This window comes from Cervus canadensis, chromosome 18, assembly GCF_019320065.1.
Source record: "Cervus canadensis isolate Bull #8, Minnesota chromosome 18, ASM1932006v1, whole genome shotgun sequence".
Classification (NCBI taxonomy): Eukaryota; Metazoa; Chordata; class Mammalia; order Artiodactyla; family Cervidae; genus Cervus; species Cervus canadensis.
The window spans coordinates 24,262,856-24,288,815 of record NC_057403.1 but is presented as its reverse complement, the minus strand read 5'-3'; the positions used below and the strand labels follow the sequence as shown (position 1 = coordinate 24,288,815).

At 53.0% G+C, this 25,960-nt stretch overlaps 3 protein-coding genes across 13 annotated transcripts in view; 1 reads left to right on the top strand and 2 right to left on the bottom strand.

Annotated features, from left to right (window-relative positions):
• Positions 1-584: 584 nt before the first annotated feature.
• SARS2 (seryl-tRNA synthetase 2, mitochondrial) lies at positions 585-9,747 on the bottom strand. The gene is made up of 16 exons (XM_043435151.1): positions 9,382-9,747; positions 7,216-7,311; positions 6,419-6,448; positions 5,736-5,876; positions 5,602-5,656; positions 5,244-5,307; positions 4,896-5,001; positions 4,110-4,157; positions 3,538-3,646; positions 3,195-3,240; positions 3,023-3,110; positions 2,833-2,942; positions 1,560-1,653; positions 1,363-1,455; positions 1,185-1,250; positions 585-1,085 (listed from the first exon to the last, which is right to left on the bottom strand). The coding sequence occupies exons 1-16, from the start codon at positions 9,646-9,648 to the stop codon at positions 942-944; spliced, it is 1,557 nt and encodes a 518-aa protein (XP_043291086.1). The 5' UTR covers positions 9,649-9,747; the 3' UTR covers positions 585-941.
• Positions 9,748-9,872: 125 nt separating this feature from the next.
• MRPS12 (mitochondrial ribosomal protein S12) lies at positions 9,873-11,951 on the top strand. Of its 3 annotated transcripts, none has more exons than XM_043435161.1 (3): positions 9,873-9,955; positions 10,454-10,521; positions 11,147-11,951. In XM_043435161.1, the coding sequence occupies exons 2-3, from the start codon at positions 10,473-10,475 to the stop codon at positions 11,515-11,517; spliced, it is 420 nt and encodes a 139-aa protein (XP_043291096.1). In that variant the 5' UTR covers positions 9,873-9,955; positions 10,454-10,472; the 3' UTR covers positions 11,518-11,951. The 3 variants fall into 3 exon arrangements, with proteins under 3 accessions (XP_043291096.1, XP_043291097.1, XP_043291098.1); XM_043435162.1 differs by having other exon boundaries at positions 9,876-9,951; XM_043435163.1 differs by lacking the exon at positions 9,873-9,955 and adding an exon at positions 9,972-10,093.
• A 1,268-nt stretch (positions 11,952-13,219) lies between these two features.
• Positions 13,220-25,960, bottom strand: part of FBXO17 (F-box protein 17) — a 29,445-nt gene continuing 16,704 nt past the window's right edge. For 2 of the 9 annotated variants that reach the window (XM_043435153.1, XM_043435159.1), the window contains exons 2-7: positions 23,265-23,357; positions 21,755-22,123; positions 18,436-18,547; positions 16,604-16,699; positions 15,852-15,987; positions 13,220-13,778 (exon numbers count right to left, since the gene is read on the bottom strand). In XM_043435153.1, the coding sequence (XP_043291088.1) occupies positions 13,635-13,778; positions 15,852-15,987; positions 16,604-16,699; positions 18,436-18,547; positions 21,755-22,123; positions 23,265-23,357 (950 nt within the window). In that variant the 3' untranslated portion in view covers positions 13,220-13,634. Of the gene's footprint in view, positions 13,779-15,851; positions 16,181-16,603; positions 16,700-18,435; positions 18,548-21,754; positions 22,124-23,246; positions 23,358-25,960 lie in introns of those variants that run through there. The other 7 variants (XM_043435152.1, XM_043435160.1, XM_043435154.1 and 4 more) reach the window with 5 other exon arrangements.

Genomic DNA, 25,960 nt, shown 5'->3' with positions numbered 1-25,960 from the left:
CTCCAGAGCTTGGGCTCAGTAGTTGTGGAGTACAGGCTTAGTTGCTCCGTGGCATGTGGGATCTTCCCGGACCAGGGATCGAACTCATGTCCTCTGCATTGGCAAGTGGATTCTTAACCACTGGGCAACCAGAGACACCCTGGAAATATCTTGAAGGAGGAGCTGCCAGGGTTTGCCGAAGGATGGGATGTGGATGTGAGAACAGTCGAGGATGACTTGAAGTGCTGCAGTTGGAGAAGCTGTGAGAGCCCTTACAGGTACGGAGATGGGGGCTCCAAGGGGAGGAGTGGGGTTCTCGTTTCACTGAGTTCAGGCTGCTTCCTGCCCCGCCTGGGGCTGGGGACCAAGGTGGAAGGTTGGGTGTGAGGTGCCACTTACCCCAGGGTCAGGGGAGAGGACTCAGCATCCTCTTGGTTCCCTCAGTGACCCCCAAGCTACCCTCTATGTGCTCCGGGGGTGCTGGACACTTCCGGCATGGTCCCTGCAGCCACAGACCCCTGGATGGTTCAGCACCTCTGAGCAACTGGCCAGCATCGCTGGCAAGTCGGCCAGCCACTTCCCTCACTCACAGACCCACACAGGCCTTTGTTCTGACCATTTATTAGGGAACCTTCTCTTAACCACTGAGGGTGGGAAGAAGGAAGGAGGCATGGAGGCCTCCTCTCCCTCTCCTCTGCCGTCCCCCAGACCTCCAAGTCCCCTTGGAACAACCACTGCTTCCCACTGCAGGCTGGGACCCCCAATGACAACAGGGTCTCTCAGTGATCCCCAGGAAGAAGAGGCATAGGAGAGGTGGACCCTGGAGTCCAGACGCCCAGGTGCGGAGTGGACATGAAAAACGTGGATGTCGGGACAGACTCAGGACACCAGGTCCCAGGGGCCCAGGGACCCCTAAGCTCCAGGAAGTGGTGACAACCCTACTGGCCAACGAGGATGAGTCCTCAGCTAGAGGCAGGCTGGCCCGGGAGCCTGGGCTTCTGGGGCTGGTTGGGGCCGATGTACTGGAGAGGCACGTGGGTGGGGGTGGTGATCCGATCGGTGCCGAGGTAGGGCTGGAGGGCAGGGGGCACAAGCACCGAGCCATCCTGGGGAGAGAGCAGGCCTCAGGCGACTGCCCCACCGGCCTTCCAGCCTCCGGCCTCCACCTCCCACCGTGGGATCCTCCTGCCGCCCCCGCCCCTCACCTTCTGCTGATAGCTCTCCAGGAGGGCGATGAGGAGACGAGGGACAGCGCAGGCCGTGGCGTTCACCTGAGAGGAGGGGACGCTCAGATCCAGGCTCCAGCGGGCCCAGGGGAGGGGCTGCGGTGGTGGGTCTCCGGCGTGGGGGTGAAGGGCAGGGCGGGCGAGGGTGTGGGCTCACCGTGTGTGCGAACTGCAGCTCCCCGGCCTCGGTCTGGAACATGATGTGCAGACGGCGGCTCTGGAAGTCGGTGCAGTTGGAAGCACTGGTGACCTGGGCGTGGGGGCGGGGTGGGCTGAGCCGATGGGCCATGGGGGGCAGTAGAGGGGGGGTGTCCTCTTTCCCACCCTGAGGGCCCCGCCGGTCAGGGGGCTCACCTCGCCGAAGCGGCCTCGGCCTGGCATCCAGGCCTCGATGTCGAACTTGCGGTAGGCCGGCAGGCCCAGCTCCTGCGTGGGCATGTCCAGGACTCTGCAGCCCCGGAGAAAGACAGGGCGAAGGGCAGCAGTGAGGGGTGGTCGTGGTGGTGGGGGGGGGGGGGGCGCGGGGCGGGGCGCAGTGGGAGGTGATGGAAGGGGAGGAAGCCCCCAAAGAGGGAAACAGAGATGATAAAGAGATGAAGTTGGCAAAGGGGACGAGATGGCCAAGTCACCGGGCTGTCTGTGCACCATGGCTATTCTTCCTTCTGTAGTAACAGCACCCCCGGATTGCTGTCATGGGTCACCCAGGAAAAAGTCCACACTCCTCAGCCTCTCCTGAAAACTACATGTGACTGACAGGGGCAGAGGCGGTGGGGCTCGCAACCTCCGGTCACCCCTTAGAAGGAAGGGGTGTGCCCTCTCCCCAACCTCCCCTTCCCACTGGATGGTAAAAGGCCGTCTTGGGGCTTCCCTGGTGGCTCAGTGGTTAAGAATCCACCTGTCAATGCAGGGGACATGGGTTCGATCCCTGATCCGGGAAGATCCCACATGCACATGCGCCACAACTACTGGGCCTGCGCTCTGGACCTGGGAGCCGCAACTACTGAGCCTGCGCTCTGGACCTGGGAGCCGCAACTACTGAGCCTGCGCGCTGGAGCCTGGGAGCCGCAACTACTGAGCCTGCGCGCTGGAGCCTGGGAGCCGCAACTACTGAGCCTGCGCGCTGGAGCCTGGGAGCTGCAACTACTGAACCCACGTGTCGCAACTATGGAAGCCTGAGCACTCTAGAGCCCACGCTCTACGAGAGAAGCCACTGCAATGAGAAGCCTGCACACGGTAACTAGAAAGTAGCCCCCGCTTGCTGGAACTGGAGAAAGCCCGCACAGCAATGAAGACCCAGCACAGCCAGTAATAATAATAAGTAAATAAACAGTATTTAAAAAAGCCATCTTGGACTAGGCGGATGAGACAGCACGCTAGGGACGGGGAGTCACAGGAGGGAAGGGACCTGGTCTTGACACTGAATCGTACACAGGCTCTTATGGGTTGATAGATAGACATCCTATATACAATCCTAACACGGGCAAAAGGGGGCAGGGGGAGAAGAGGTGGTGAGGGTTTTCGAGATGGGGGAGCCCCCAGCCAGCCTTTCCCTCCTACCCCACCCCTCACCCTCTGTCCCCGACCCCAGACCCCACCATCCACCTCAGCCCCTGGCCCCTGCCCGCACCGGAAGTGCAAGCCCAGCTCTGTCAAGATCTCCATCTGAAGGGACAGGAACTCCTCCAGCAGCTCTGAGCTCTGCTCCAGCCCGGGGCCTGTCACCCCAAACATCTCCACCTGGGGCAGGGCGAGGGGCACAGGAGTCAGGAGGCACTAGGCTGCTGGGGTGTCCCCCCCACAGTCCTAGCTATGCCAACCTTGGTGAAGTGGTGTACTCGATACAGGCCCCAGGGCTCCTTCCCGGTGTCTGTTTCCGCCCGGTAGCAGGTACTGGAACAAACCATCCTGGGGGGTGGGGCGGGTAGGTGGGGTCAGGGAGAGGACGTGGGATGTCACAGTGAGGACAAGGCCTAAAGGAACAAGCATCACCTGATTGGCAGGTCCCTGAAGGCCACAGAGTGGTCCATGAAGTAGCCTGGGAGGAGAAGGGGACAGAAGGGGTCAGCCAGGGCCACCATCCATCCATCCACAGGAAACCTTTGTGGGAATCAGAAAAGGTGTCCCTTCTGGCAGACACAACCTCATGTCAGGACACATGGCTGGATCCTCACCGCTCTATTGTGCAGTAAACACCTACACAACTGTACACGCAGACCCTGGGCGTGCAGCCGTCACCCCCCAGGATGCTCCCAGCTGTCGCCTTTCGATCCCTCCTGCTCTGAGGACCCCTGGGCTGCTCTCACTCTGCTCTGGCCCCCAGGTACGCTCTCACCTGCAAGTCCTACCTCTGCCGTCCCGGCCAGATTGAGGTCTTCAAAGCGGGAGGGGTCGATGTTGTAAATTTGGGATGGTTTGGCATTTGGTGTCATCCCACAGCCTTCCTGGGGAGGAGACCAGAGGACAGGTAACCTCGGTGGCCCCTGTTCTGTCGTCACGTCCCCTGCTACTCCCCTGGAAGGAAGGGGATCACCCTGCCTGTGTGTGCGAGCTCAGTCACTCAGTCGTGTCTGACTCCTTGTGACCCCATGGACTGCAGCCGCCAGTCTCCTCTGTCCATGGAATTTTCCAGGCGAGAATACTGGAGTGGATTGCCATTTCCTCCTCCAGGGGATTATCCTGACCCAGGGATCAAGCCCACAGCTCCTGCATCGGCAGGTGATTTCTTTACCACTCAGCCACCTGGGAAGCCCCAGATTCACGCTGAGTTCCCTGTTACGACGAGACCCCCTCAACCCAGCCCCAGGGCAGTTTCTTCAGGGGAGACAGGCTGGTCTTGCTGCCTGGGGCCCCCATAACAGGGCCTGACACACGGCTGGGCATGGGGAACGGAGTGTCCTCACTCACAAACACGACTCCTCGGAGAAGGTCTGGCACCGTCATGGGGGTGAAGCCCTGGGAAGGGGGAGGGAAGGGGTGAGGAGCAGAGCCAGGACCCCACCAGACCCCAAGCTCGGGCCTGAAGAAAGGACACTGCCGAGGGGACCAACAGCTCCCCCATGTCACCCGAAGTCCATTCCACTGGAGAGGACACTGAGGCAGGCCCGAGCAGGGGGCACGGGGCTGGCCCTGGGGCGCTGGGGCCCTGTCACTGGGGCCTCCTGGTGTCCCCATTCAGGCATACCATACAGGGCAGTGGAGGTGTAGTTCCACATATAGATCTGACTGTGCCCCCCCAAGTGAACACCCTCTGTGACTCCCAGTGCCCTCAGGATATGTCCGAATCCCTCACTGTGACCAACGTCCCATTGGTCACTGCATGACCAGCCCTCAGCCCGTGTCGACCCCCTCAGTTTCAACAGACACTGTTCTTTCCCCAGCACTCGCTGTCCACTGCAGGCAGGCAGTGAGGGCCAGTGGTGACAAGTGCAGGCTCTCGGGCCAGCCCCACACATGAGCCAGAGATCCTGGACAGTTCCTCCCTCTCCAGGCCTCAATTTCTCCATCTCTAAAGGGGACAGTAATAGCACTCTCCTCTTAACACTGCCCTAAGAATGAACTATGCCAATAATACACATAAAGCTCTGAAAACAGTGACTGGAGCGGAGGTCACCCCCTCCTCTCCATGTTGAGCCTTTGGAGCTCAGCTTCTATGCCACCCCCTCCAGGCAGCCCTCCCATCCTGGCCCATACCCGGTGGATGAGCTTGTTGAGTGTGAAGTTGACCAGGCCGTACTGCAGGAGGGCCCCAGCCCCGCGCAGGTAATAGGAGCGGTGGCCAGACACGTGGGACAGGCGCCTGGGAGACAGATGGGCAGACAGGTGGGGGCCTGGGTCCAGGGCTGGTGGGGGAAGAAGGGGGACTCAAGCACCCCAGGGCAGAGGCCCAGCTGCCAGGCGGGAGGCCGGTCATCAAATATTCATGCCGGGTGAGGCCCTGGTGGTTCCACATCCCATGCTGAGCCCAGTGAAGTGGAGCCGGCAGCCAGCTGCTGGGGTGGGGGGGTTGCTGAATGGCAGGGTCTGGGAGGGGGGGCTCACTTCTGTCGGATGATGTCAAGTTTCTCAGCTATTTCCAGGTGGCCCCGGGGTTGGAAGGAGAAAGCTGTATGTGGATGAAAAGCAATGGGGTAAGAGGAAAAGAGACAGGAAACAGGGGATAGAGAGAAAGAGGATTAGTGAGACAGTGGGGGGAGAGGGAGGGAGGACAGGTTAAGACAGAGGGAGGGAGAGAAAAGGAGAGGGGAAGGGAAAGAGCCAGATACACGCACACACACACACACACACACACACGAGATGGTGTGAGAAAGCCCAGGGCTCTACAGGCTCCAGCCACAGTCCCAGACCCCAGGAGCCCCCGCCCCCAGCCTGGAGTCCCCCAGCCTGGGCTGTGGCCTACCTGGCTTGTCTCCAACCACATGGAGCACGCGGGCCTGGCTTTCATCCCCGACAGGCTGCAGGAAACAGTGGGTGTCAAAGGGAAGGTGGCACTGGGCAGGGCCCTGGCTGCCCCTGCTGCCCGTGAGTGCTCACCACGTCTGGGTGGGTCTGGTTGGGCAGCCTTAGTGCCCGCAGGTAGAACTGCTCTTCGAGCTGGGCCTCCTTGGGGTAGAGGAGTGTGAGCTGCTTCCGGATCTCCCGGCCACGTGCCCGCAGACTCTGATACTGGGGGTCCTGGGAGCAGGACACATGGGGTCAGCCCAGGAGAGGGTGGGAGACTGGCTAGGATAACCTCTGTGGTGGACTTTGTTGCTTCTTCTTTGGGCTCAACATCCTCAATTTCCTTTCAGGAACCTCCCCTCAGCACCTCGTGGCACGTCCACAAGGACATGACTCTGGCTTGGCCTACTAGAACATTCCATCGCTTGGCCAGAGTGATTGGCTTAAAGACAGGCACATGACCCAAGACAAACTCATGACAATCAGCCCCAGGGCTTTGTCTGGAACTATCAAGAAAATGGTCCTCTTTGCAAGACCTTGTTTTCCTTTCCCCCAGGGGAGAAAGCCGAACCAAATGTGGAGCAGCCAGGAGCTGGATCCAGTCGTACCTGAAGCCAATATTTTTAGTTTTATGAATCAACAGAGCCTGTTGCTATTTTTCTGACTCCTACTTGAGTTATGTTTTCCATCACATACAATGGAGACATGATGAGCGATAACGGTTATCTGTGCTGCCCACCCCCGAACAGGGACAGGATATCAACTCCCTGTAGTACCTGCTGCACTTGATTGTTGTCCCGGTTTACCTGGTAGAAAAGAGATGAAGAGGTGATTAGAGTGATGACGTTGGGGATGAGGGGGCGGGGAAAGAGAGGTGAAAGTTCAGGGCTAGGGGATCTGAATTCCTTGCTCTGCCAACGCCTGGCTGGACCCTCCTCCACTCTGTACCTCAGTTTCTCTATCAGTAAAACTGGGAGGAGGCAAGATAACATAATAGTGATCACACCCTGTAGCTCAGTTTAGTGCGGCCTCATGTCTAGCCATGTGCAGAGGACTCTCAGATGATCCTTTTTCTTCATAACCCCCACTATGAGGGTCTTATCAATGTGATTCCCATTTTGTTGACGAGAAAACTGAGACTCGGAATGGTGAAGTCTGTGAGCATGCACATGGAGGCCTGACACCAACGGTCTTTGATACTCTGAACCTTCTGTGGTCCTGAGCACCAGGGAATGCAGCAGAACTGGGTCCGAAAGTTGGGTGCCAACCAGAGTGTGCTGTTGGGCAAATCTCTTCCCCTCTCCAAGCTCTGGTATTCTGGTCTGTGAAATGGGCTGAAAGCAGGAGCTCCCTGGTCGGGTTGTTGCATGGTGTACTCATGATGATGAGCTAGGGACTTCCCTGGTGGTCCAGTGGTTAAGAAGCAGCCCCAGGGATGCCTGGCCCTCGACAGTTGTGGTGCGAGATGATGAATGTCCATATCCTTCAAACTCCTGAAACTGGGTTTCCTGTTACCTGTAGCCAGAGGTATCCTGCTGCCAGCCCCGCACCTGCCCAGGACCCCTGCACTCACCACCAGGGCCCGCACTGCCTCAGTCACAGCCCCCTTCTCCTCCTCCAGGCTCTGGATCTGTTCCCGCAGCTGCCTCAGCTCCTGCCATGTCGAGATCTGGGATAAAATATACATAGAATTCACCACGTTAACAGCTTTTTAAGTGTACATTTCAGTGGCATTAAACACGTTTATATTGTGCTATCATCACAACTACCCATCTCTGGAACTACTGAACCTTCCCAAACTGAAACTCTGTACCCATTAGACATTCCTCCCTCCCCCTGCCCTGGCAACTACCATTCTACATTCTGTCTCTGTGGATTTGATTGAGACAAATCCAGAAGCCTCACAGAACTGGAATCACACAGTGTTTGCCCTTTTGCGAATGGCTTACTTCACCTAGCATAAGGTCTTTAAGGTAAATCCATCTGGAGTATGGGCTTCCCAGGTGGCTCAGTGCTAAAGAATCCACCTGCCAATGCAGGAAACGCAGGAGACACAGGGGTCAGGAAGATCCCCTGGAGGAGGGAATGGCAACCCCCTCTAGTGTTCTTGCTGGAAAATCTCATGGACGGAGGAAGCTGGCAGGCTACAGTCCATGGAGCTGCAAAGAGGCAGACATGATTGATCAACTGAGCACTCACATTGTGGCATGTGTCAGAATTTCCTTCCTTTTTAAGGCTGAATATTATTCTATTGCAAGTATTTACCACATTTTCTTTTACGAGATTCTTTTTGATATGGACCATTTTTAAAGTCTTTATTGTATTGGTTACAGTATTGCTTCTGTTTCACATTTTGGTTTTTTGGCCTCAGTGCTTGTGGGGTCTTAGCTTCCTGGCCAGGGAGTGAACCTGCATCCCCTGCTTTGGAACGTGAAGTCTTAATCACTGGATTACCAGGGAAGTCCCTACCACATTTTCTTTATCCATTCATTGATCAGTGGACACTTGGGTTGCTTCCACCTTTTGGCCACTGTGAATATGCTGCTATAAATATGGACATTCAGGTATCTGTTTGAGTCCCTGATTTTCTTTTCTTTTTTATTGGGGGGTGGGGTATGTACTCGGAAGTGGGATTGCTGGATTACATGGTAATTCTAATTTTTTTAGGAACTGCCATATGCTTATTTCTTTTTAAATTAACTTCTCTGAGCCTTAGTTTCCCCTCTGGAAAAATTGTGGAAACAATGGCACCCATCTCATAGGGGTGCTGTGAAACTTAAAGGAGACTCATCTTTATAAAGCACTTATACTAGATTGGATGTATGGGGGGGGGGGGTCCAAGAGAGGGCTGGGAGGATTTGGGGTCCCTATCACCTTCAGCACTTCAGCAGGGTCTAGAAATATGGTAATTCCACTCCTAGTTCACCAGCATGTAGTATTATGTAAGTGCTGGCTTTATCATTAATAGTAGCAGTATGAATATGTGTGTGTGTTAGTCGCTTTGTCGTGTCCAACTCTTTGCGATGCTATGGACTGTACCCGCCAGGCTCTTCTGTCCATGGAATTCTCCAGGCAGGAATACTGGAGTGGGTAGCCCTGCCCTTCTCCAGGGAATCTTCCCGACCTAGGGATTGAACCCGGGTCTCCTCCATTACAGGCAGATTCTTTACCGTCTGAACCACCAGGGAAGCCCAGTAGTATGAATATTAATATTCACTGCCTTATTCTCAACACCAGGTACAGAACATACACACACCCTAAATATGTTCAAAAACACATTCGTTCACAAAATAACACCACTTAACTGCCTGATACCTGTGGAGTAAGTGCATAACTCTTCCTCTCACTCCCCAAAGGCAAGAGTCTCCCCTTACCCACTGATTCATATCCCTGTTCCCCGTTTTCCTTTGTGGCTTTACCATAAGCCTGGCAAGAGGTCTGAGCACAGAGGACGCGGGAAGACAGTAAGTTCCTAGGGCAGAGTGGGTACCCAGCACGCTTTATGGGCTAGGAGTATCATGGCTATATGGATAGTAGGGCCTTAGCATTCCGTGGTATCTGACACGTACTTAGGTGCCAGACACAACACATTGGCTAAACTGGGAAGGAATGAAAACTCTTGCGATCAGAACGCCCCCTGCTGGATAGTATCTTGTAAGCCCATTTCGTTCGTAAAGCGAACAGCCAATAGGCAAAGAGGACCGACCCCGCGGTGGTTGGACCGCGCAAGCGCACTCACGATGCCGGGCAGATCCTTCGACCGCAACTCCCCCTTGCGGAGCTCCAGGGCGCGCGCGGCATCTTCCGGGTATGCGCACAGTGGTTCCATATCCAGCTGAGGGAGCGCGCTGTAGCCCTCACGCGCGTGTTCGTACAGGAGGTTCCGGTCCCGTCTCTCCGTAGCGAAACTTCTCTTGAAGCTCTGGTTACAGACGCAGCCTCCTCGAAGCCGCAGGCCCCGGCCAACCACTAGAGGCCCCAAGCGCCGCACTATGGACGCAGCCATCTTGGAAGGCGGACAAGGAGTCACGCACCCTTCGTCCCGCCCACTACGCACTTAGACCAATTACAAAGCTGCTGTTCTGCTCGAGACTAGCCAATCAGACCCTGGAAGGGGTGAACCCCTTCCATGCCTCAAAAAAACACAGTTCAATGAGAACAGTTGCCCGAGATTGACACTATCATTGTCCAATCGTCCTCTGTTCCCCGCTGTTTCAGTGTACACGAGAGGCAGAACCAGCCAATCACTGCCAGGGTAATCCCCAGATCGCGCTAGAGCGGTTTCTGCGTGTCGGCGGACCGGGCTAGGGTCGGTAAGGTCTACAGAGCTTGGGTTCTCCAAACCTCCGGGGTCTCCCCTCAGGTTCCCGTTTTCTTCTGTATGTGAGCAGGGACAGTTGGCTCCCCGAGAAACTATTCAGTGCGAGCCTGAACTTACGGAGGGACTTTCTGTAAGCAGCGTTAGGGGTTGCGGTTATACGGTAGAGGAAATTGTTTAGATTTAACCGGAAGGCTAAATAGGGAGGGTTGGGGAGAATTTGGGCTTCCATTGTGCCACAATGGAAATGTGGTAAAGAATCCGCCTGCAGTGTGGAACATCTAGGTTCGATCCTTAGGTTGGGAAGATCCCCTGGAGAAGGGAAAGGCTGCCCACTCCTCTATTCTGGCTTGGAGAATCCCATGGCCTGTATAGTCCATGGGGTCACAAAGAGTCGGACACTGAGTAACTTTCACTTCACCAAATAGTGAGAGCTGGGGAGAATTTGGACCCTACCCCAACGAAGGCCACTTTCTCTTATTCCCTAATACAGGGACTCTGCAGGCGGTGGGATGTCTTGGTCCGGCCTTCTCCGTGGCCTTAGCACGTCCCTAAATTATGGTAAGTGAGGGGCTTGGGCCGCCCCTAGGTGGGAATTTGGCTCTTCACCTGACTGAGATGGAGGCTCTGAGCAGGGGAGGAATGTGATCTGACCCAGGTGTCCACAGGATAACTTTGGCTGCGTGTGGGGAGCAGACAGTAGAAACAGGGAGACCTGGGAGGAGGGGGAGGACAGGAGAGTCCAGTGGGAATCAAGGGTAGACAGGACCAGGGTGGATGCTGTGGAGGAGGAAGGGGATTCCGATCAGTTGTGAAGGTTCAGTTGACAGAATCTGCTCATGGCGATGGGAGTGGGGTGACAGGAGGAGCGACACGCCCAGAGACCACCCCCCCCCCCCATAGAGTTGCTGTGGGACGGTGTGTGTTAATGTAGATACGATGCATAGAACAGTACAGAACACAGTGTGAACCTGTGAGTTAACTCTTACGAAATGCTTAAAAAAGAACCTGACACATGGTGATTGCTCCATAAATTACTCTCAGCCATGAGTACCCCCAGCCATAAACAAATAGAGCCCCGCGAAGTGCTTGGAACGGCTCCTCGAACAAAAGAGCGAGTGGCTGATGCTATTATCTGTTCGCTGGGATAATCATCCCTCTTCCGCCCTCCTGGTTGTCTCTCCAGGCCTAGCTCTGGTCCCCCGGCCTTGGACCACGCGTCCCATGGCCACCCTGAACCAGCTACACCGTCGGGGCCCCCCGAAGTTTCCGCCTCCGAAACCAGGCCCGACGGAGGGCCGGCCACAGCTGAAGGGCGTGGTCCTGCGCACCTTTATCCGCAAGCCCAAGAAGCCCAACTCGGCCAACCGCAAGTGTTGCCGCGTGAGGCTCAGCACTGGCCGGGAGGCTGTCTGCTTCATCCCTGGAGAGGGCCACAGCCTGCAGGAGCACCACGTGGTCCTCGTACAGGGCGGCCGCACGCAGGACCTGCCGGGTGTCAAGCTCAAGGTCGTGCGCGGGAAGTACGACTGTGGCCACGTGCAGAAGAAGAAGTAACTGTGGGGGACCCAGTGGGCGGGTGATCACGCAGAACTTCCTTTCCTTCGGTGCACCTGCAGTGCCCTCAGGAAGCAAGTCCAGCTCTAGAAGTAACTGGTCTGCGTTCAAAGCCCAGCCTAGTGGACCCTTGACCCTTGGGGTCCTGGGCACCCCTCTCCCAACACACTTGGCTTCCATGCTGGCACTAGCAACTGCTTCTGCTGGGACAAGACTCTGTACTGCCATCTACTGGGGAGGGGTTGCAATAAAGACCCCAGCCCTCAAGGTTGTGACCTGAACCCTCTTACGTGGTATTCACCCTCTTTGCGGTCTTCGCAACTGGACATCCCCTCTGGCCTCAGTTTCCTTCACCAGAAAAAAATAGCTCCGCTGGCAGTATCCCCTCTGTTGGATTTGGTGAAGATTAAACCAGATGCTTTATGTGTATAGTAGCACATGCAGTGACTGCTCTGTTACAAGCTTTGGAGTCAGGTGGGCAGCGTTGAGGTTCAGTTCCCCTTCCTTCAGGCCAAGAGCCTGGACATGAAAGCCCTCCTGTCAAGCTTCCTCGTCTGAAAAGTGGCAGTAATTGTAATGTTGGCGACAAAGGGGTGTTGGTGGGATTGAATGGTGTGCACAGCTCTGCTCAGACACACACACCTGGATTCAAATCCTGCTTCCGCCTCTTCCTTGTTCTGTGACTCCGGGTATATTTGTTCCCCACTCTGGCTCCATTTCTTCCCTTGGAAAATGGCGCCAAGAGTGATGCGGACCTCACCTGATCACCTGATCAGCTGTTGGCTGAGTTTTTGTGGCCCAGATATCTGTGTTCTCGAAGCTCACCCACTTCTTGCATGGCATTTAGCACACCTGAGGTTCTCACTATTGGAAATATCCCACACGGCTTTTTAGGTTCAGAGCTGGGGGCAGACAAGCACATCAATTACAGATAAAATCCTCCATCACCTCACACTCTGCACTAATTTTTTATTAAGCTAGCTTGTCAGCTGCACTCAGCTAGGGAAACAGTGGGAGACACCAGGGGAGCCTTGCTTCCGGAGTCCATCTCCAAGTGGGCTCGAGTGTGGAGAAAAGGAGGCTGTCACCTTGGCAGAAGGCGGGCTGCCCCGATGCAGGGGCAGGAGGTGGGGGTAGAGGATACAGTTTGGGGGTCAGTGCAGACTGGGCCTTAGGAATTCTGAAAGAAATGGCACCTGTATGGCTCAGAGGAGAGGTACTGTTGGGTGCCGTGCTGGAGAAGCTTGCATGGGCCCCACTCCTGAGTCCCAGAGATTCCCCCAAACAAGAGGATGGGTTCCCTTTGAGGCTCCTGTTGGTCCCCCCGAGGACAATCCTTGCTCTCTGCCAGCAATTGCCTTACCCCAGAACATGCTGACAAGAGTCCTTGTCCAAGACTGTCAGCAGCGTTCCTGTTTTTAATCAGGGTTTGGTCTTTTTTTTTGACTCAGTGGGTTTGATCCCTCGATTGGGAAGATCCTCTGGAGAAGGGGATGGCAATCCACTTCAGTATTCTTACCTGGAGAATCCCATGGATGGAGAAGCCTGGTGGGCTACAGTCCATGGGGTCACAAAGACTCGGACACGACTGAGCAACTAATACATCAACTGATAGGATTTCCCTGGTGGCTCAGTCACTAAAGAATCCACCTGCAATGCAGGAGATGTGGGTTTGATCCCTGGGTGAGGAAGATCACCTGGAGAAGGAAATGGCAATCCACTCCAGTATTCTTGCCTGAGAAATCCCATGGAGAGAGGAGCCTGGTGGGCTACAGTCCATGGGGTCACAAGACTTGGACACGACTTGGTGACTAAACCACCATCAACCGATAACCACACACGTGAGAAAGAAATTTACAAGTATAGTACAGGTCTCTGAGTTACTCTTCGACACTGCCCTGGGGAAGCAAGTGACCAGCCTGGTTGGATCCCTGGTTCCTTGGCTGAAGCAGCAGCAAATGGGGTTCACTGGAAGAGTGCCGGGAACAGGCCACATGGGACCTCCCCGCCCCTTTCCCCAGGCATCCTCTGGCTCCTGGCTGCAAAAGGCGCCCTTGATTGATGTTAGTGTCCGGCAGATGGCAGTCTGTCTTGGAAGGCTGGGTCAGGCTGGTTAGCTAGGACAGGCGGATCCTGATCCTCACACTGGAGTGGGTCACAAGGGTGCCGTAGTGCCCCACCCAGGAACGCGTGTCTCTTCCATACTGCTCAAAAGACACATAGCGGATACCCTTGCCAAAGTTGGTAAAGACGTGGGAGACCTGTGCGGGGAAGGAGAGGGAGGGAGTGAGACTCCAGGGGCTCCTCTTCCTCCACCTCCTTGACAGATCATCACCATCATCTGACCCTGCTCCAGGCGCTGGGGGTATAGCAACAAAGAAAGCAGCCCAAAGAGCTCATCCTGGGACTTCCTTCTAGTCCAGTGGTTAAGAATCTGCTTGCCAAGGCAGGGGACACGGGTTCAATCCCAGGTCTGGGAAGATCCCACATGCCCTGGAGCAATTAAGCCCGTGTGCTGCTGCTGCTGAACCCACACACCCTAGAGCCTGTCCTCTGCAGCAAAAGAAGCCACCGCTGTGAGTGCAGCGAGAGTAAGCCCTGCTCGCTGCAACTAGAGAAAAGCCTTCGTGCAGCAATGAAGACCCATTGCTGCAAAAAAAAAAAAAAAAAATCTGGTGAAGCTGAGAGTCTAGACTCTGACGCTGAAGACAGAAGGGGGAAAGGGTGGAGGAAATTCTGCAAGTGGGAGGGGTTGTGAAATGAGTAAGCAAGGGCTGCACTGAGATGATATTTGAGGAGAGACCTGGTGGAGGTGGGGATCTGGAGGAAGAGTGGTCCAGACGGAGGAACAGTGCAAAAGCCCTGAGGTGGCAGCGTGCCTCGAGCAGAGTGAGAGAAGTAGGAAATGGGGTCAAGGAGGCAGTGGGCAGATTGTGTGGGGCATTTGAGATGGGCCCCAGAAGGACTTTGGCTTCTGGCTTTTAATTTTTTTGGGCCATGCCACTTGGCTTGTGGGATCTTAGTTCCCCCACCTGGGATGGAACTTATGCCTCCTGTATTGGAAGCACAGAGTCTTAGCCACAGGGAAGTCCCTTGCTTCTGGCTTTTTATCTTTTGTAATTTTTTAAATTGAGCTGAAATTCAAATTCACCTAACATGTGCCATTTAAGACTACAATTCTGTATTTTTTTTCTTTGCATATTTGTAATGTTATGTAACCATCACCACTATCTAAATCTGGAACATCTCATCACCCCAGGAAAAAACCTCAAATCCATTAGCTGCCATTTCCAATTCCTCCCTCCCTCTGTCCTCTGGCAACCACTAATCTACCTACTTTTTGTCTCTATGTTGTTCAGTCACTAAGTCTTGTCTGACTCTGCAACCCCATGGACTGCAGCATGTCAGGCTTCCCTGTTCTTAACTATCTCCTGGAGTTTGTTGAACTCATGTCCATTGACTTGGTTATGCCATCCAACCTTCTCATCCTTTGTCGCCCCTTTCTCCTCCTGCCCTCAGTCTTTCCCAGCATCAGTCTTTTCCAGTGAGTCGGCTCTTTGCATGTGTCTCTATGGCTTTGCTTATTCTGAAAATTTCCTATAAATGCTATATACAATATGTGGCCTTTGTGTCTGACCTCTTTCACTTAGCACAATGTTTCCATGGCTCACCTATGTTGAAGTGTGAATCTGTACTTCACTCCTTTTCATAACTGCATGATAGGATATTGGCTTTTGTTCTGAGATGTATCCGTGGGATGGTTACAGGCAGGTGAAATCCGTGGTCTGACTCACTTTTTTTTTTTTGGATTCACTTTTTAATAGCTTTCTAGATGCTGAGTCTGTGTGTTGGGTTGGTGTTGGAGGGAGGAGATCAGGAATTGAACCAGAAGACCACCTAAAAGGTTACTTTGATAAGTGAGGAATGATGACTGTGACAGCTTAGGCTCAGGAGCCATTGTGGCTTTGAATCAAGCCCTGCATGCTTTAGGGTGAGTTTGGGTGTCACTTCCATCCCTCAGTTTCCCCAACTGCAGAATGGTGATGGAGCAAGGATTTTGGTTCACCACTGCATTCCAAGAAACTACAGCAATGCCCAGTACACAGTAGGTGCTCAATAAATGTCTATTGGATAACTAGGCCATTGTGCTGATGAAATGAATCAATGGGTAAAACTTTTGGACAGGCCTGTAATAAGGGCTCAATAATTGTTAGCTGTTGTTATTATAGATACAGATAGTGGTGCTGAGAACTGAGAACCGAATTTGGGCAGGGTGAGAAGTGGGTGTGCCTCTGGACAGGTCAAGGGTGGTGTGGAAGGCGGTCTGGACCCACCTGTCGGCAGCCTCTCTCAGTCCACTGAAGGACCGGGTTGGGTGAGGCCGAGAACTTGACCACTTCATTTTCATACACGTCCAGGAGGCGGACCCGAAGCCGGTAGATGCAGCCGCAGTTCTCCCGGGCACCCCACCTGCCAGGTGGTGGTGAGCCTTCACGTCTCTGCTACCCACTTAGGTCTCTGGCCTCCAGGAACTTTGATGATGCCAGGCCTGGGAACCTAGGGGGAGGAGCCTAGGTGCCCCCGAGGTGGAGCCAGAGCCTGGAGGAGGAGCCTGGGTGTTCCTGGGGTGGAGCCAGAGCTTGGGGGAGGAGCCTGGGTGTTCCTGGGGGTGGAGCCAGAATTTGGGGGAGGAGCCTGGGTGTTCTTGAGGTGGGGCCAGGGCCTGGGGGAGGAGCCTGGGTGTTCCTGGGGTGGAGCCAGAGCTTGGGGGGAGGAGCCTGGGTGCTCCTGGGGGTGGAGCCAGAATTTGGGGGAGGAGCCTTGGTGTTCTTGAGGTGGGGCCAGGGCCTGGGGGAGGAGCCTGGGTGTTCCTGGGGTGGAGCCAGAGCCTGGGCTCGCCAAAGGTCGGTCCCTCCCTGGCTCTGCTACTTTAAGAGCGTAGCTTCCCTTCTTTCAGCCTCACTGTGAAGGGGACACAGTAGCAGTGCCAGCCCGTGGGGGTGACAGGGTGTGAGATGAGCCCCTTCTGTAGAACTGCCACCTCCACCGGGGTAGGGGTGTGGGCAGGTTGCCACTCTTCACTCACCAGTCGGCCACACAGATCTCAATCTGGGCGCTGTCGAGCAACTCCTGCCACACCCCTTCCATCACCAAGTCCACAAGCTGCCTCTTAAAGCACCATCTAGGAAGAGGGGGATAATGCTCGGTGGAGGGCCAAGAGTTCCAGCATTCAAATCACAGCCCAGAAATCACCTCCTCCTGGAAGCCTCCCCTGACTACTCTGTCTGAAGCAGCCCCTTAGGGCTGCTCTACCAGACAAGACGTATGATGGGCTGTGGGCATCCCCGTTGGCCTCTCAGATTCCCCTCCATCATTCACTCCGCTGTGGCCGCCAGGAGGCTGGGCCGTATGCAGGCTTGCCCCTTATATTTGTGGGGATCAGAACATGAATGCAAACAGAGGCACACCATAGTAGACAGCTGAGCGAGAGTTCTGAGGTCTTCTCATGATCCAAGAGCCCCCCCACCCCCCCACCCCAGTCTAAGATTGTGTTGCCTGTATGGAAGGGTCTCCCTTCCCCTCTACTTCCTGTTGGGTCAGTCAGTGGGAAGCTTTAGCAGGAGATAAAAGGGAGAAGAGAGTGGAATCAGAGTATTTATTCTCCTGGCTCCCTCCCAAGGGATCATGGTGGGACTTTTTGTGTCTCTCCAAGAAAGGACCCTCTCCACAGTGCTCTGTCCTCCCAGCTTTCTCTGTCATCATGTTTTCATAACTGTTTCCTCCCTTACCCCTGCCAGGCCTAGGGGTGATAATGTCCCTTCCCTCTAGCCTAGGGTCCTGCAGTATCTCTTGCGTTCTGTCTGTACCTTTGTAAACAGTCCTTCTCCTTGAATTTCAATGTGCCATAATAACAGAAATAGTGATTTATCATGAGAACTGATAAACTGACCAGAACGGAGTGCTCAAGGACAGGCCTGGCTATGTATGCTGCTGCTGTTGCTAAGTCGCTTCAGTCGTGTCTGACTCTGTGCGACCCCATAGACGGCAGCCCACTAGGCTCCTCTGTCCTTGGGATTCTCCAGGCAAGAATACTGGAGTGGGTTGCCATTTCCTTCTGCAAGCTATGTATGGGAACTTCATAAATGATAGAGGTGGTGCTGACATTCCATGGGGAAAGGAAGGGTTCTTTAGTACATGGTGTTGGGAAAACTGGCTCAGTATATAGAGGGAAAAACAAAAAACTGGATCCTTACCGAACATCACATTCAAAGGTGGATTAAAGATCTAAATGTAAAAGATAAAACTATGAGGTTACTAGAAAAGAGTAGAAGAGCACACTATTAGGATCTAAGGGGAGGGAAGGATTTTTTAAAACAAAATTTAAAAAACAAATTCTAAAGCAAAAAGATGAATTTGATCATATGAAAATAACAAAGAATGCCATGGACACACTTAATTCATATGGTACAGTGGGAGATTTTATGTAACATCCAGGATGGACAAGGAACTGACACCTCGTATATACAAGGAATTCTTGTATATCAACGAGAATAAGACATCAACCTTAATAAAAATATGAACAGGCAGGGACTTCCCTGATGGTCCAGTGGCTAAGGCTCCATGCTCCCAGTGCAGGGGACCTGGGTTCGATCCCTGGTCAGGGAACTAGATCCCACATGATGCAACTGAGAGTTTGTATGCCGCAACTAAGCCCTGATGCAGCCAACTAAATAAAGTAGGTATTAAAGATAGGAACAGGTAACTGACAAAAGAGGGATTTCAAAAGCCTAACAATTATTAGTCGAATGACTGAATACATGCTTGTGGGAAGGAGAGTGTGAAAGTGGGTAAGGGTGAGGATGAGGACCGTAGGGTAGGGTTCCCCCTCCCTCGCCCCAGTGATCAAAGGCCACTCACTCAAATGAAGTCACGAAGCAGGTCTGGGAAGGAGCGCCCGGCATCATTATGAGGTTCTTTTCCACGGCCCAGCCATTCCCGCCGTGCTCCACCTCCCAGCCTCTGAAGCCCTCTGTGGGGTATAATAGGGTTAAATACGAGGGATTCGCGGTCCAGCTTGCCCCGGCCACTACCTACTGTGCTCTGTCCACCCGGCCCCTCCGTGGCAGCATCTGTGGACACACCCCCCGACCGCCTCACTCGGCTGGCTCGGTGCAGGTGCATCCACTCAGCTTCTTCTCAGCCTCCCTCGGCTCAGTCCCTTGCCCTGCCTCTCTTAAATCTCTTGAACCACTGGACTTTAATTCTGGCCCTGCCCGGGGGTGCTACCTCTGGGATCCTCCAGCCTTGACCCCGCGCATTTCCTCAGTTCCGCTTCCCACAGCCTCTCAAAACGGCCTGATGTTTCTATGCAAGCTCCGCCCCCTGTCAGCGCCCAGTCGGTTTCTCCCCAGGCCTCCCCGGCCCTTCCCTCTTTAACCACCGCCCACTGAGTTGAGGGGACGTCCCCAGTGGTCCAGTGGCAAACACCCTCTTCCAACAACACAAGAGAAGACTCTACACATGGACGTCACAAGATGGTCAATGCTGAAATCAGATTGATTATATTCTTTGCAGCGGAAGATGAAGAAGCTTTTGACAATCAGCAAAAACAAGACCTGGAGCTGACTGTAACTCAGATCATCAGCTCCTTATTGCAAAATTGAAGAAAGTAGGGAAAACCACTAGACCATGTAGGCACGACCTAAATCAAATCCCTTATGATTACAGTGGAGGTGATGAATAGAGTCAAAGGATTAGATCTGGTAGACAGAGAACTATGGATGGAGGTTTGTAATATTGTACAGGAAGCAGTGACCATAACCATCCCAAACAAAAAGAAATGGAAGAAGGCAAAGTGGTTGTCTGAGCTTAGAGGAGAAGAGAAGCGAAACGCACAGAAGAAAGGGAAAGATAACTATTTGAATGCAGAGTACCAAAGAACAGCAAGGTGAGGTAAGAAAGCCTTTTTTAAGTGAACAATGCAAAGAAATAGAGGAAAACAATAGAATAGAAAAGACTAGAGGTCTCTTCAAGAAATTTGGATACCAAGGGCACATTTCATTCAAGGATGGGACAGAAACCATAAAGACCTAATAGAAGCAAAAGAGATTAAGAGGAGGTGGCAAGAATACACAGAAGAAATATACAAAAAAGGGTCTTAATGACTGGGACAACCACAATGATGTGGTCACTCAGAGCCAGACATCTGGAGTGTCGAGTCAAATGGCCCTTAGGAAGCATCACTATGAACGAAGCTAGTGGAGGTGATGGAATTCCAGCTGAGCTATTTCAAATCCTAAAAGATGATGCTGTTAAAGTGCTGCACTCATTATGCCAGCAAATTTGGAAAACTCAGCAGTGGCCACAGGACTGGAAAAGGTCAGTTTTCATTCCAATCCCAAAGAAGAGCATTGCCAAAGTTAATGTTCAAACTACCGCACAATTGTCCCACACAATTGTACCGCACAATCCACTCTACTCACAATCTATCAAGGTAATGCTCAAAATCCCTCAAGTTAGGCCTCAACAGTATGTGAACCAAAAACTTTCAGTTATACAAGCTGGATTTAGAAAAGGCAGAAGAACCAGAGATCAAATTGCCAACACCCAGTGGATCATAGAAAAAGCAAGGGAATTCCAGAAAAACATCTACTTCTGCTTCATTGACTACACTAAAGCCTTTGACTGTGTGGATCACAACAAACAGTGGGAATTATAAAAAGATGGGAATACCAGACCACTTTACCTGCCTCCTTAGAAACGTGTATGCAGGTCAAGAAGCAACAGTTAGAACCAGACATGAAACAACAGACTGGTTCAAAACTGGGAAAAGAATACATCAAGGCTATATATTGTCACCTTGCTTACTTAACTTCTATACAGAGTACATCATGTGAAATGCTGGGTTGGATGAATCAGAAGCTGGAATCAAGATTTCTGGGAGAAATATCAACAACCTCTGATATGCAGATGATACCACTCTAATGGCAAAATGTGAAGAGGAACTAAAGAGCCTTTTGATGAGAGTGAAAGAAGAGAGTGAATAAGCTGGCTTAAAACTCAACATCAAAAAAAAAAACAACTAAGATCATGGCATCCAGTCCCATCACTTCATAGCAAATAGATGAGGGAAAGTGGAAACAGTGGCAGATTTTATTTTCTTGGGCTCCAAAATCACCACGGATGGTGATTATAGCCAGGAAATTAAAAGACGCTTGCTCCTTGGAAGAAAAGCTATGTGTATTAAAAAGCAGAGACATTATTTTTCTGACAAAGGTCCGTATAGTCAAAGCTATGGTTTTTCCAGTAATCACGTATGGATGTGAGAGTTGGACCATAAAGAAGGCTGAGTGCTGAAGATTTCATGTTTTCGAATTGTGGTGCTGGGGAAGACTCTTGAGAGTCCCTTGGACTGCAAGAAGATCAAATCAGTCAATCCTAAAGGAAATCAACCCTGAATATTCATTGGAAGGACTGATGCTGAAGCTGCAATACTTTGGCCACCTGATGGGAAGAGCCAACTCACCGGGAAAACCCTGAAGCTGGGAAAGATTGAGGGCAGGAGGAGAAGGGGACGACAGTGGGTGAGATGGTTGGATGGCGTCACCGACTCAAGTTTGAGCAAATTCCAGGAGATGGTGAAGGACAGGGAAGCCTGGCGTGCTGCAGTCCATGGGGGTCACAATGAGTTGGACACGACTTAGTGACTGAACAACAACTGAGTCTACAGTTGCAGCAGAGCGTCACCTCTGCCGCGGCTCTGCCCCTTGGCGCCTTCTCCTCTGTCTTGCCAACCAATCTGTACTCCCTCCACTGAAGTTTCAATACTTTGGCCACCTGATGCGAAAAGCTGACTCATTGGAAAAGACCCTGATGCTGGGAAAGGTTGAAGGTAGGAGGAGAAGGGGACGTCGTAAGACGAGATGTTTGGATGGCATCACCGACTCAATGGACGTGAGTTTGAGCAAGCTCCGGAGATGATGAAGGACAGGGAGGCCTGGCGTCCTGCGGTCCATAGGACCTCAAACAGTTGGACAGGAGTGAGCGACTGAACACCACTACCCACGGTCCCTGGCTCCTCCCACTCCTCCCTTCCCCAGCTCCCCCCTGGCCTCGCCCACCCAGTTTCTCGAGGACCACGTCCCTTGGCTCCTGGCCCCGCCCGCCCATCCCCGGGGTCTCCTCGGTCCCACCCCTGGCCCCACCCCCGCCCCTCGGCCCCGCCCTCGGCACCCACGCTCTCCGCAGGAGTTGAAGATGAGGTTGCGGCCTAGGGGCGCTCTCAGACAGTAGCGCGCCAGGGCGCACAGCGGGAACTCCTCCTCATCCTCGCTGTTGGGCGGGCAGCGCTGGGCCACCGCATAGAGCGCGCGGCCCTCCGCGCTGCGGTCGCGGGCCAGCTGCAGCAGCCAGACGGTGGGCCCGTCCACCACGTCGCGCCAGGCGCGGCACACCGGGCGGCAGCGCATCACCAACGCGCGCGGGGGAACGTGGCTCAACACCTGCACGAGCAGCTCCGGGGGCAGCGCGTCCAAGGCTATGGGCGGCTCCGCGGGCAGCCGCCGCCGCCGCGAGGGCCGGGCGCCCATCGCCGGCCGCCAGAGTCCTGCAGATAGAGAGGAGTCGGCGGGTTAGGGCAGCCTGGCCTCCCTCCAGCTCTCCTTCCAGGACGCAAGTCCTCCGTGGCTTGACCGTGACCTCACCAGGTACACGGGCGACCGGGAGGCTGCCAGCTCCAAGAAACTCGGCATCTAGTTCCTGCCACTTGGCTCCAGACGGCGACCGGTTTCTCCCCATCTTTCCCCCTTGAGCAACAAACCCCTAAGCCTGATCATGACCCCACGAGAGCTGCTAACCACGGCTTCCTGCTCTGGCCGGTGCACTTGGGTCAGGCTGAGCACCTTACCTATGACCATACGCTCACTGAAGACCTATGAGAAAAACCCCACCGAGAGGGAAACCCTTTCCGCTCCATCCCCCAGGTGTCCCAACTCTCTGGCCTTTGGAATCCATGACCTATCCTTCAGCAAAATCCATTTCCTCAATCTCTTCGCTGAACATTCTTGTCACCTTCTTACTCTAACCAGAACCCAGCTGTCCTGTGACCCTTCCAAGTGGGTACATCTTGCTCCTTGGAGCTGTTTTCAGATCATTTTCCCTCCGTCCTCCCCAACACGCCCCAGCTCATCAGGGTTGATCATTTGTCACCTTGTCAGCATCATCTGGTGACCCAGATGACTACTCATCACTTCTCCATGATTTTAGCTCTAGGCTCATTGCCACTCAGGTCGCTCTTATCAACATTCTGGGTGATTTCCACATCCAGGTTGATGATCCTTCCTTCTACCATCCGGGCCTCTCTTGTTCCCTGACCAGCTGTCCTCCTAGCCCCTCTTTCCTGTGGTTGCACCTACGCTTGTCTCAGTAACAATGGCCTCTTCAGAGACTCCATCTCAGGCTTCTCACTCTCCAGTCATCACCTCCTCTCCTTCCAACTCTCTCCCTCCAGCGCCCTAGACCCTCCACAGTCCTGCCAACCCACTGTGATGGCCCATCCTTTGTCCCTACCTCTTTTTCACTGCCCCCCCCTCCACCCCATCAATTCTCAGTTCTTCTTTATCCAGCTTAAGTTCCTTGGTTAATCATTAAAAACATTTTTTTGCATACACCCTGGCCTCCTCTGGCTTCCTCCCACGTGTGACCTGGTTAAATCCAAGCCCTCCACTTACCTGTGCCTGTACTCACACGGTTTAAAGCAGCTGAAGAACAACACACAACTCCACTGGCCGGCTCCACTTCAAGCTTGTGAACTTGACGCTCAAGCGTGCCTGCAGTGCTGTCTGGCAATCAGATTACATTTCTCTTATCCACTAGCTCTTCCTCTCAATAGATAGCTATTTCACACTTTCTCCCCTAACCTCCAACACATCACACTTCCTTCCACCTTTTCACTCTTTCCTTGCTTCTTCTTATTTATTTTTGGCTGCGTGATGCGACATGCAGGTTCTTAGTTAGTTCCCCCTAACCAGGGATCCAACCAGTTCCCCCTGAAGGGGTGGAAGCACAGAGTCCTAACCTCTGGACCACCATGAAACTCCCTCCTTGCTTCTTGTTTTGCAGGAAAATCGATAGAAAGTGAATGTCCACAGACCCGCACTGCCCCATAGACCCTCCCTGCCCTCTGCTTTCCCACCATAACTGTGCCCATTCCAGGCCACTGTCTCGTAGTTCTCCTCTCTCTCTGTTGCACCTTCAGCTTCCCTCTCTGAACCGGGTCAGTCTCATCAGCCCACACAGAGTCATCTCATATGAAAACGAATGAAAGTACTCTTGATTCCAGCTCCCTTTCCAGCTATGACCCCATTTCTTTGGTCCTGTTTATAGTAAAACTTCTCCAAAAAGTTGTCACACTGCCTCCATATGGTCTACTGATGTTCTCACCCATACCTTCTCTAATCAGGCTTTGCCCTCCTTAAAATGATAATCGCTCAGTTGTGTCCAACTCTTTGCAACCTCATGGACTGTAGCCTGCCAGGCTCCTCTGTCCATGGAATTCTCCAGGCAAGAATACTGGAGTGGGTAGCCATTCCCTTCTCCAGGGGATCTACCTGACCCAGGGATTGAACCTGGGTCTGCAGCATTGCAGGCAGATTCCTGAGCCACCAGGGAAGCCCCTCCTTCTCTACCCTGAAATGTCAAGGTCACCCACCAGTGACCTCCCTTGGTGCTGAACCAATAGTCACTGTTCACTCAGTCTTCACTTTGCTTGACCTGTTAACAGCGCCTGATGCAGGAGTCGCTCTCTCTTCACTCTTCACGTCACTTCTCTGTGCCACCACATCCCTCTGGACCCCTTCCGGCTGCCTGGTGGCTCCCAGTCAGTCTCCTTGGCTGTTTCTTCCTCCTTCCTCTGATCTCAGGGTCAGGGATTAGTCTTTGAACCTCTTCTCTTCTCCATCAGTACTCACTCCCTTGGGGATCTCATCCACTCACATCACCTCTCACCTGGACCATCGCTGTCTCCCTGCTCCTTTCCCCAACAGCCTGTTTCCCACAAGCAGCCAGGACAGGTGTGAACACCTGAGTTTGGGTCCAGTCCCTGCCTGCTCAGAGCCCTGCTGGGCTCCACCTCATCAGGGTCAGGGAAAGGGGCTCACTGTGGCCCACAAGCCCCACGTGATCAGCACTCGTCATCTCCCTGCCCTCGTTTCCCCTTACTCACTCTGCCCCAGCCAAACCAGCCTCCATACCTCAGAGCCTTTGCACAGGCTGTTTTCATCACCTAGATCCAGAGTACGTCTTTGCTCACCTCCACACTTCCTTCAAACCTTGGCTCAACTTCTCCACGAGACTGTCTCTGGCCACCATATTTACAATTTCAGGGCCTCAAGACCATCACCTACTTCTTCCCTTTTCCTTACTTTATTCTTTTCTAACACTCTTATCACACCACACACATAAGTATAGGTGGATTCTTTACCACCTGAGCCACCAGGGAAGCCCATATATTGATATAATTTACTTAATCAAGTCAATCTTCTGTATTGTCTATTCCCCTAGCCACATTGTAACAATCACTATGAGGGCAGAATTGCTGCTGATTTTGCACACTGCACACCAGTGTCCACACCAGTGTGTGACACATAATAAGTGTTCAATAAAGAGATATTAAGTGACTGAATGAACGAACTGTCACATCAGAAACCCACTTCACAGATGAGGAAACTGAGGCATAACAAAATGAAACACCTTTATTTAAAACAAAACAAAACACCTTGGCAAAACAGCTTAGTGATGAAATGCTGATTCCTGAGTCCAGCCAGCCTGGGTTGAGTCCCAGCTAAGCCTCTTGGCTCAAGGGGAAATCTCTTCATCTTTTTGTGTGCCTCACTTTCTTCTTCTGAAAATGAGGGTGTTAACCATACTTCCTCCATAGGGTTGTTGTGAGAATGAAATGAATTAATATTGGTAAAGCACTCAAGAAATAACCTCCGGTATCTCGTAAATAAAAGTGATATTAATATATTAGACACTAAATTATGTTAGTTGCTATTATTATTACACACCATAAAAAGATGACGAGCAACCATTTAGCTATGATATTTCCATCTGGTGACATTTATTGGGCCCTTCCTCCACTGTGCTGAGCATTTAAGCTGCATCATTGCACTGAATTCCATCATTGTGTTTTAATGGCCAAAATGATTCTTGGAGGTTGCCCTGGGTTAAGAGCCTTCAATGATCTAATGCTTGTTATATCATCTAGTGCCAGTAAGTGCTCGATTCATGTCAGCTGTTACTATTTTGAAATAAATTGATTAAGGTCTTGTAAAGAATTAAGCCTGTACCAGGCAAGCGGCCTGTGGACATTGCACAAAGCCTGACTCCGTTTTGCCCCCACAACAGAGAACTGAAGTTGTGGAGACAGGCTTTAGAGACCAGG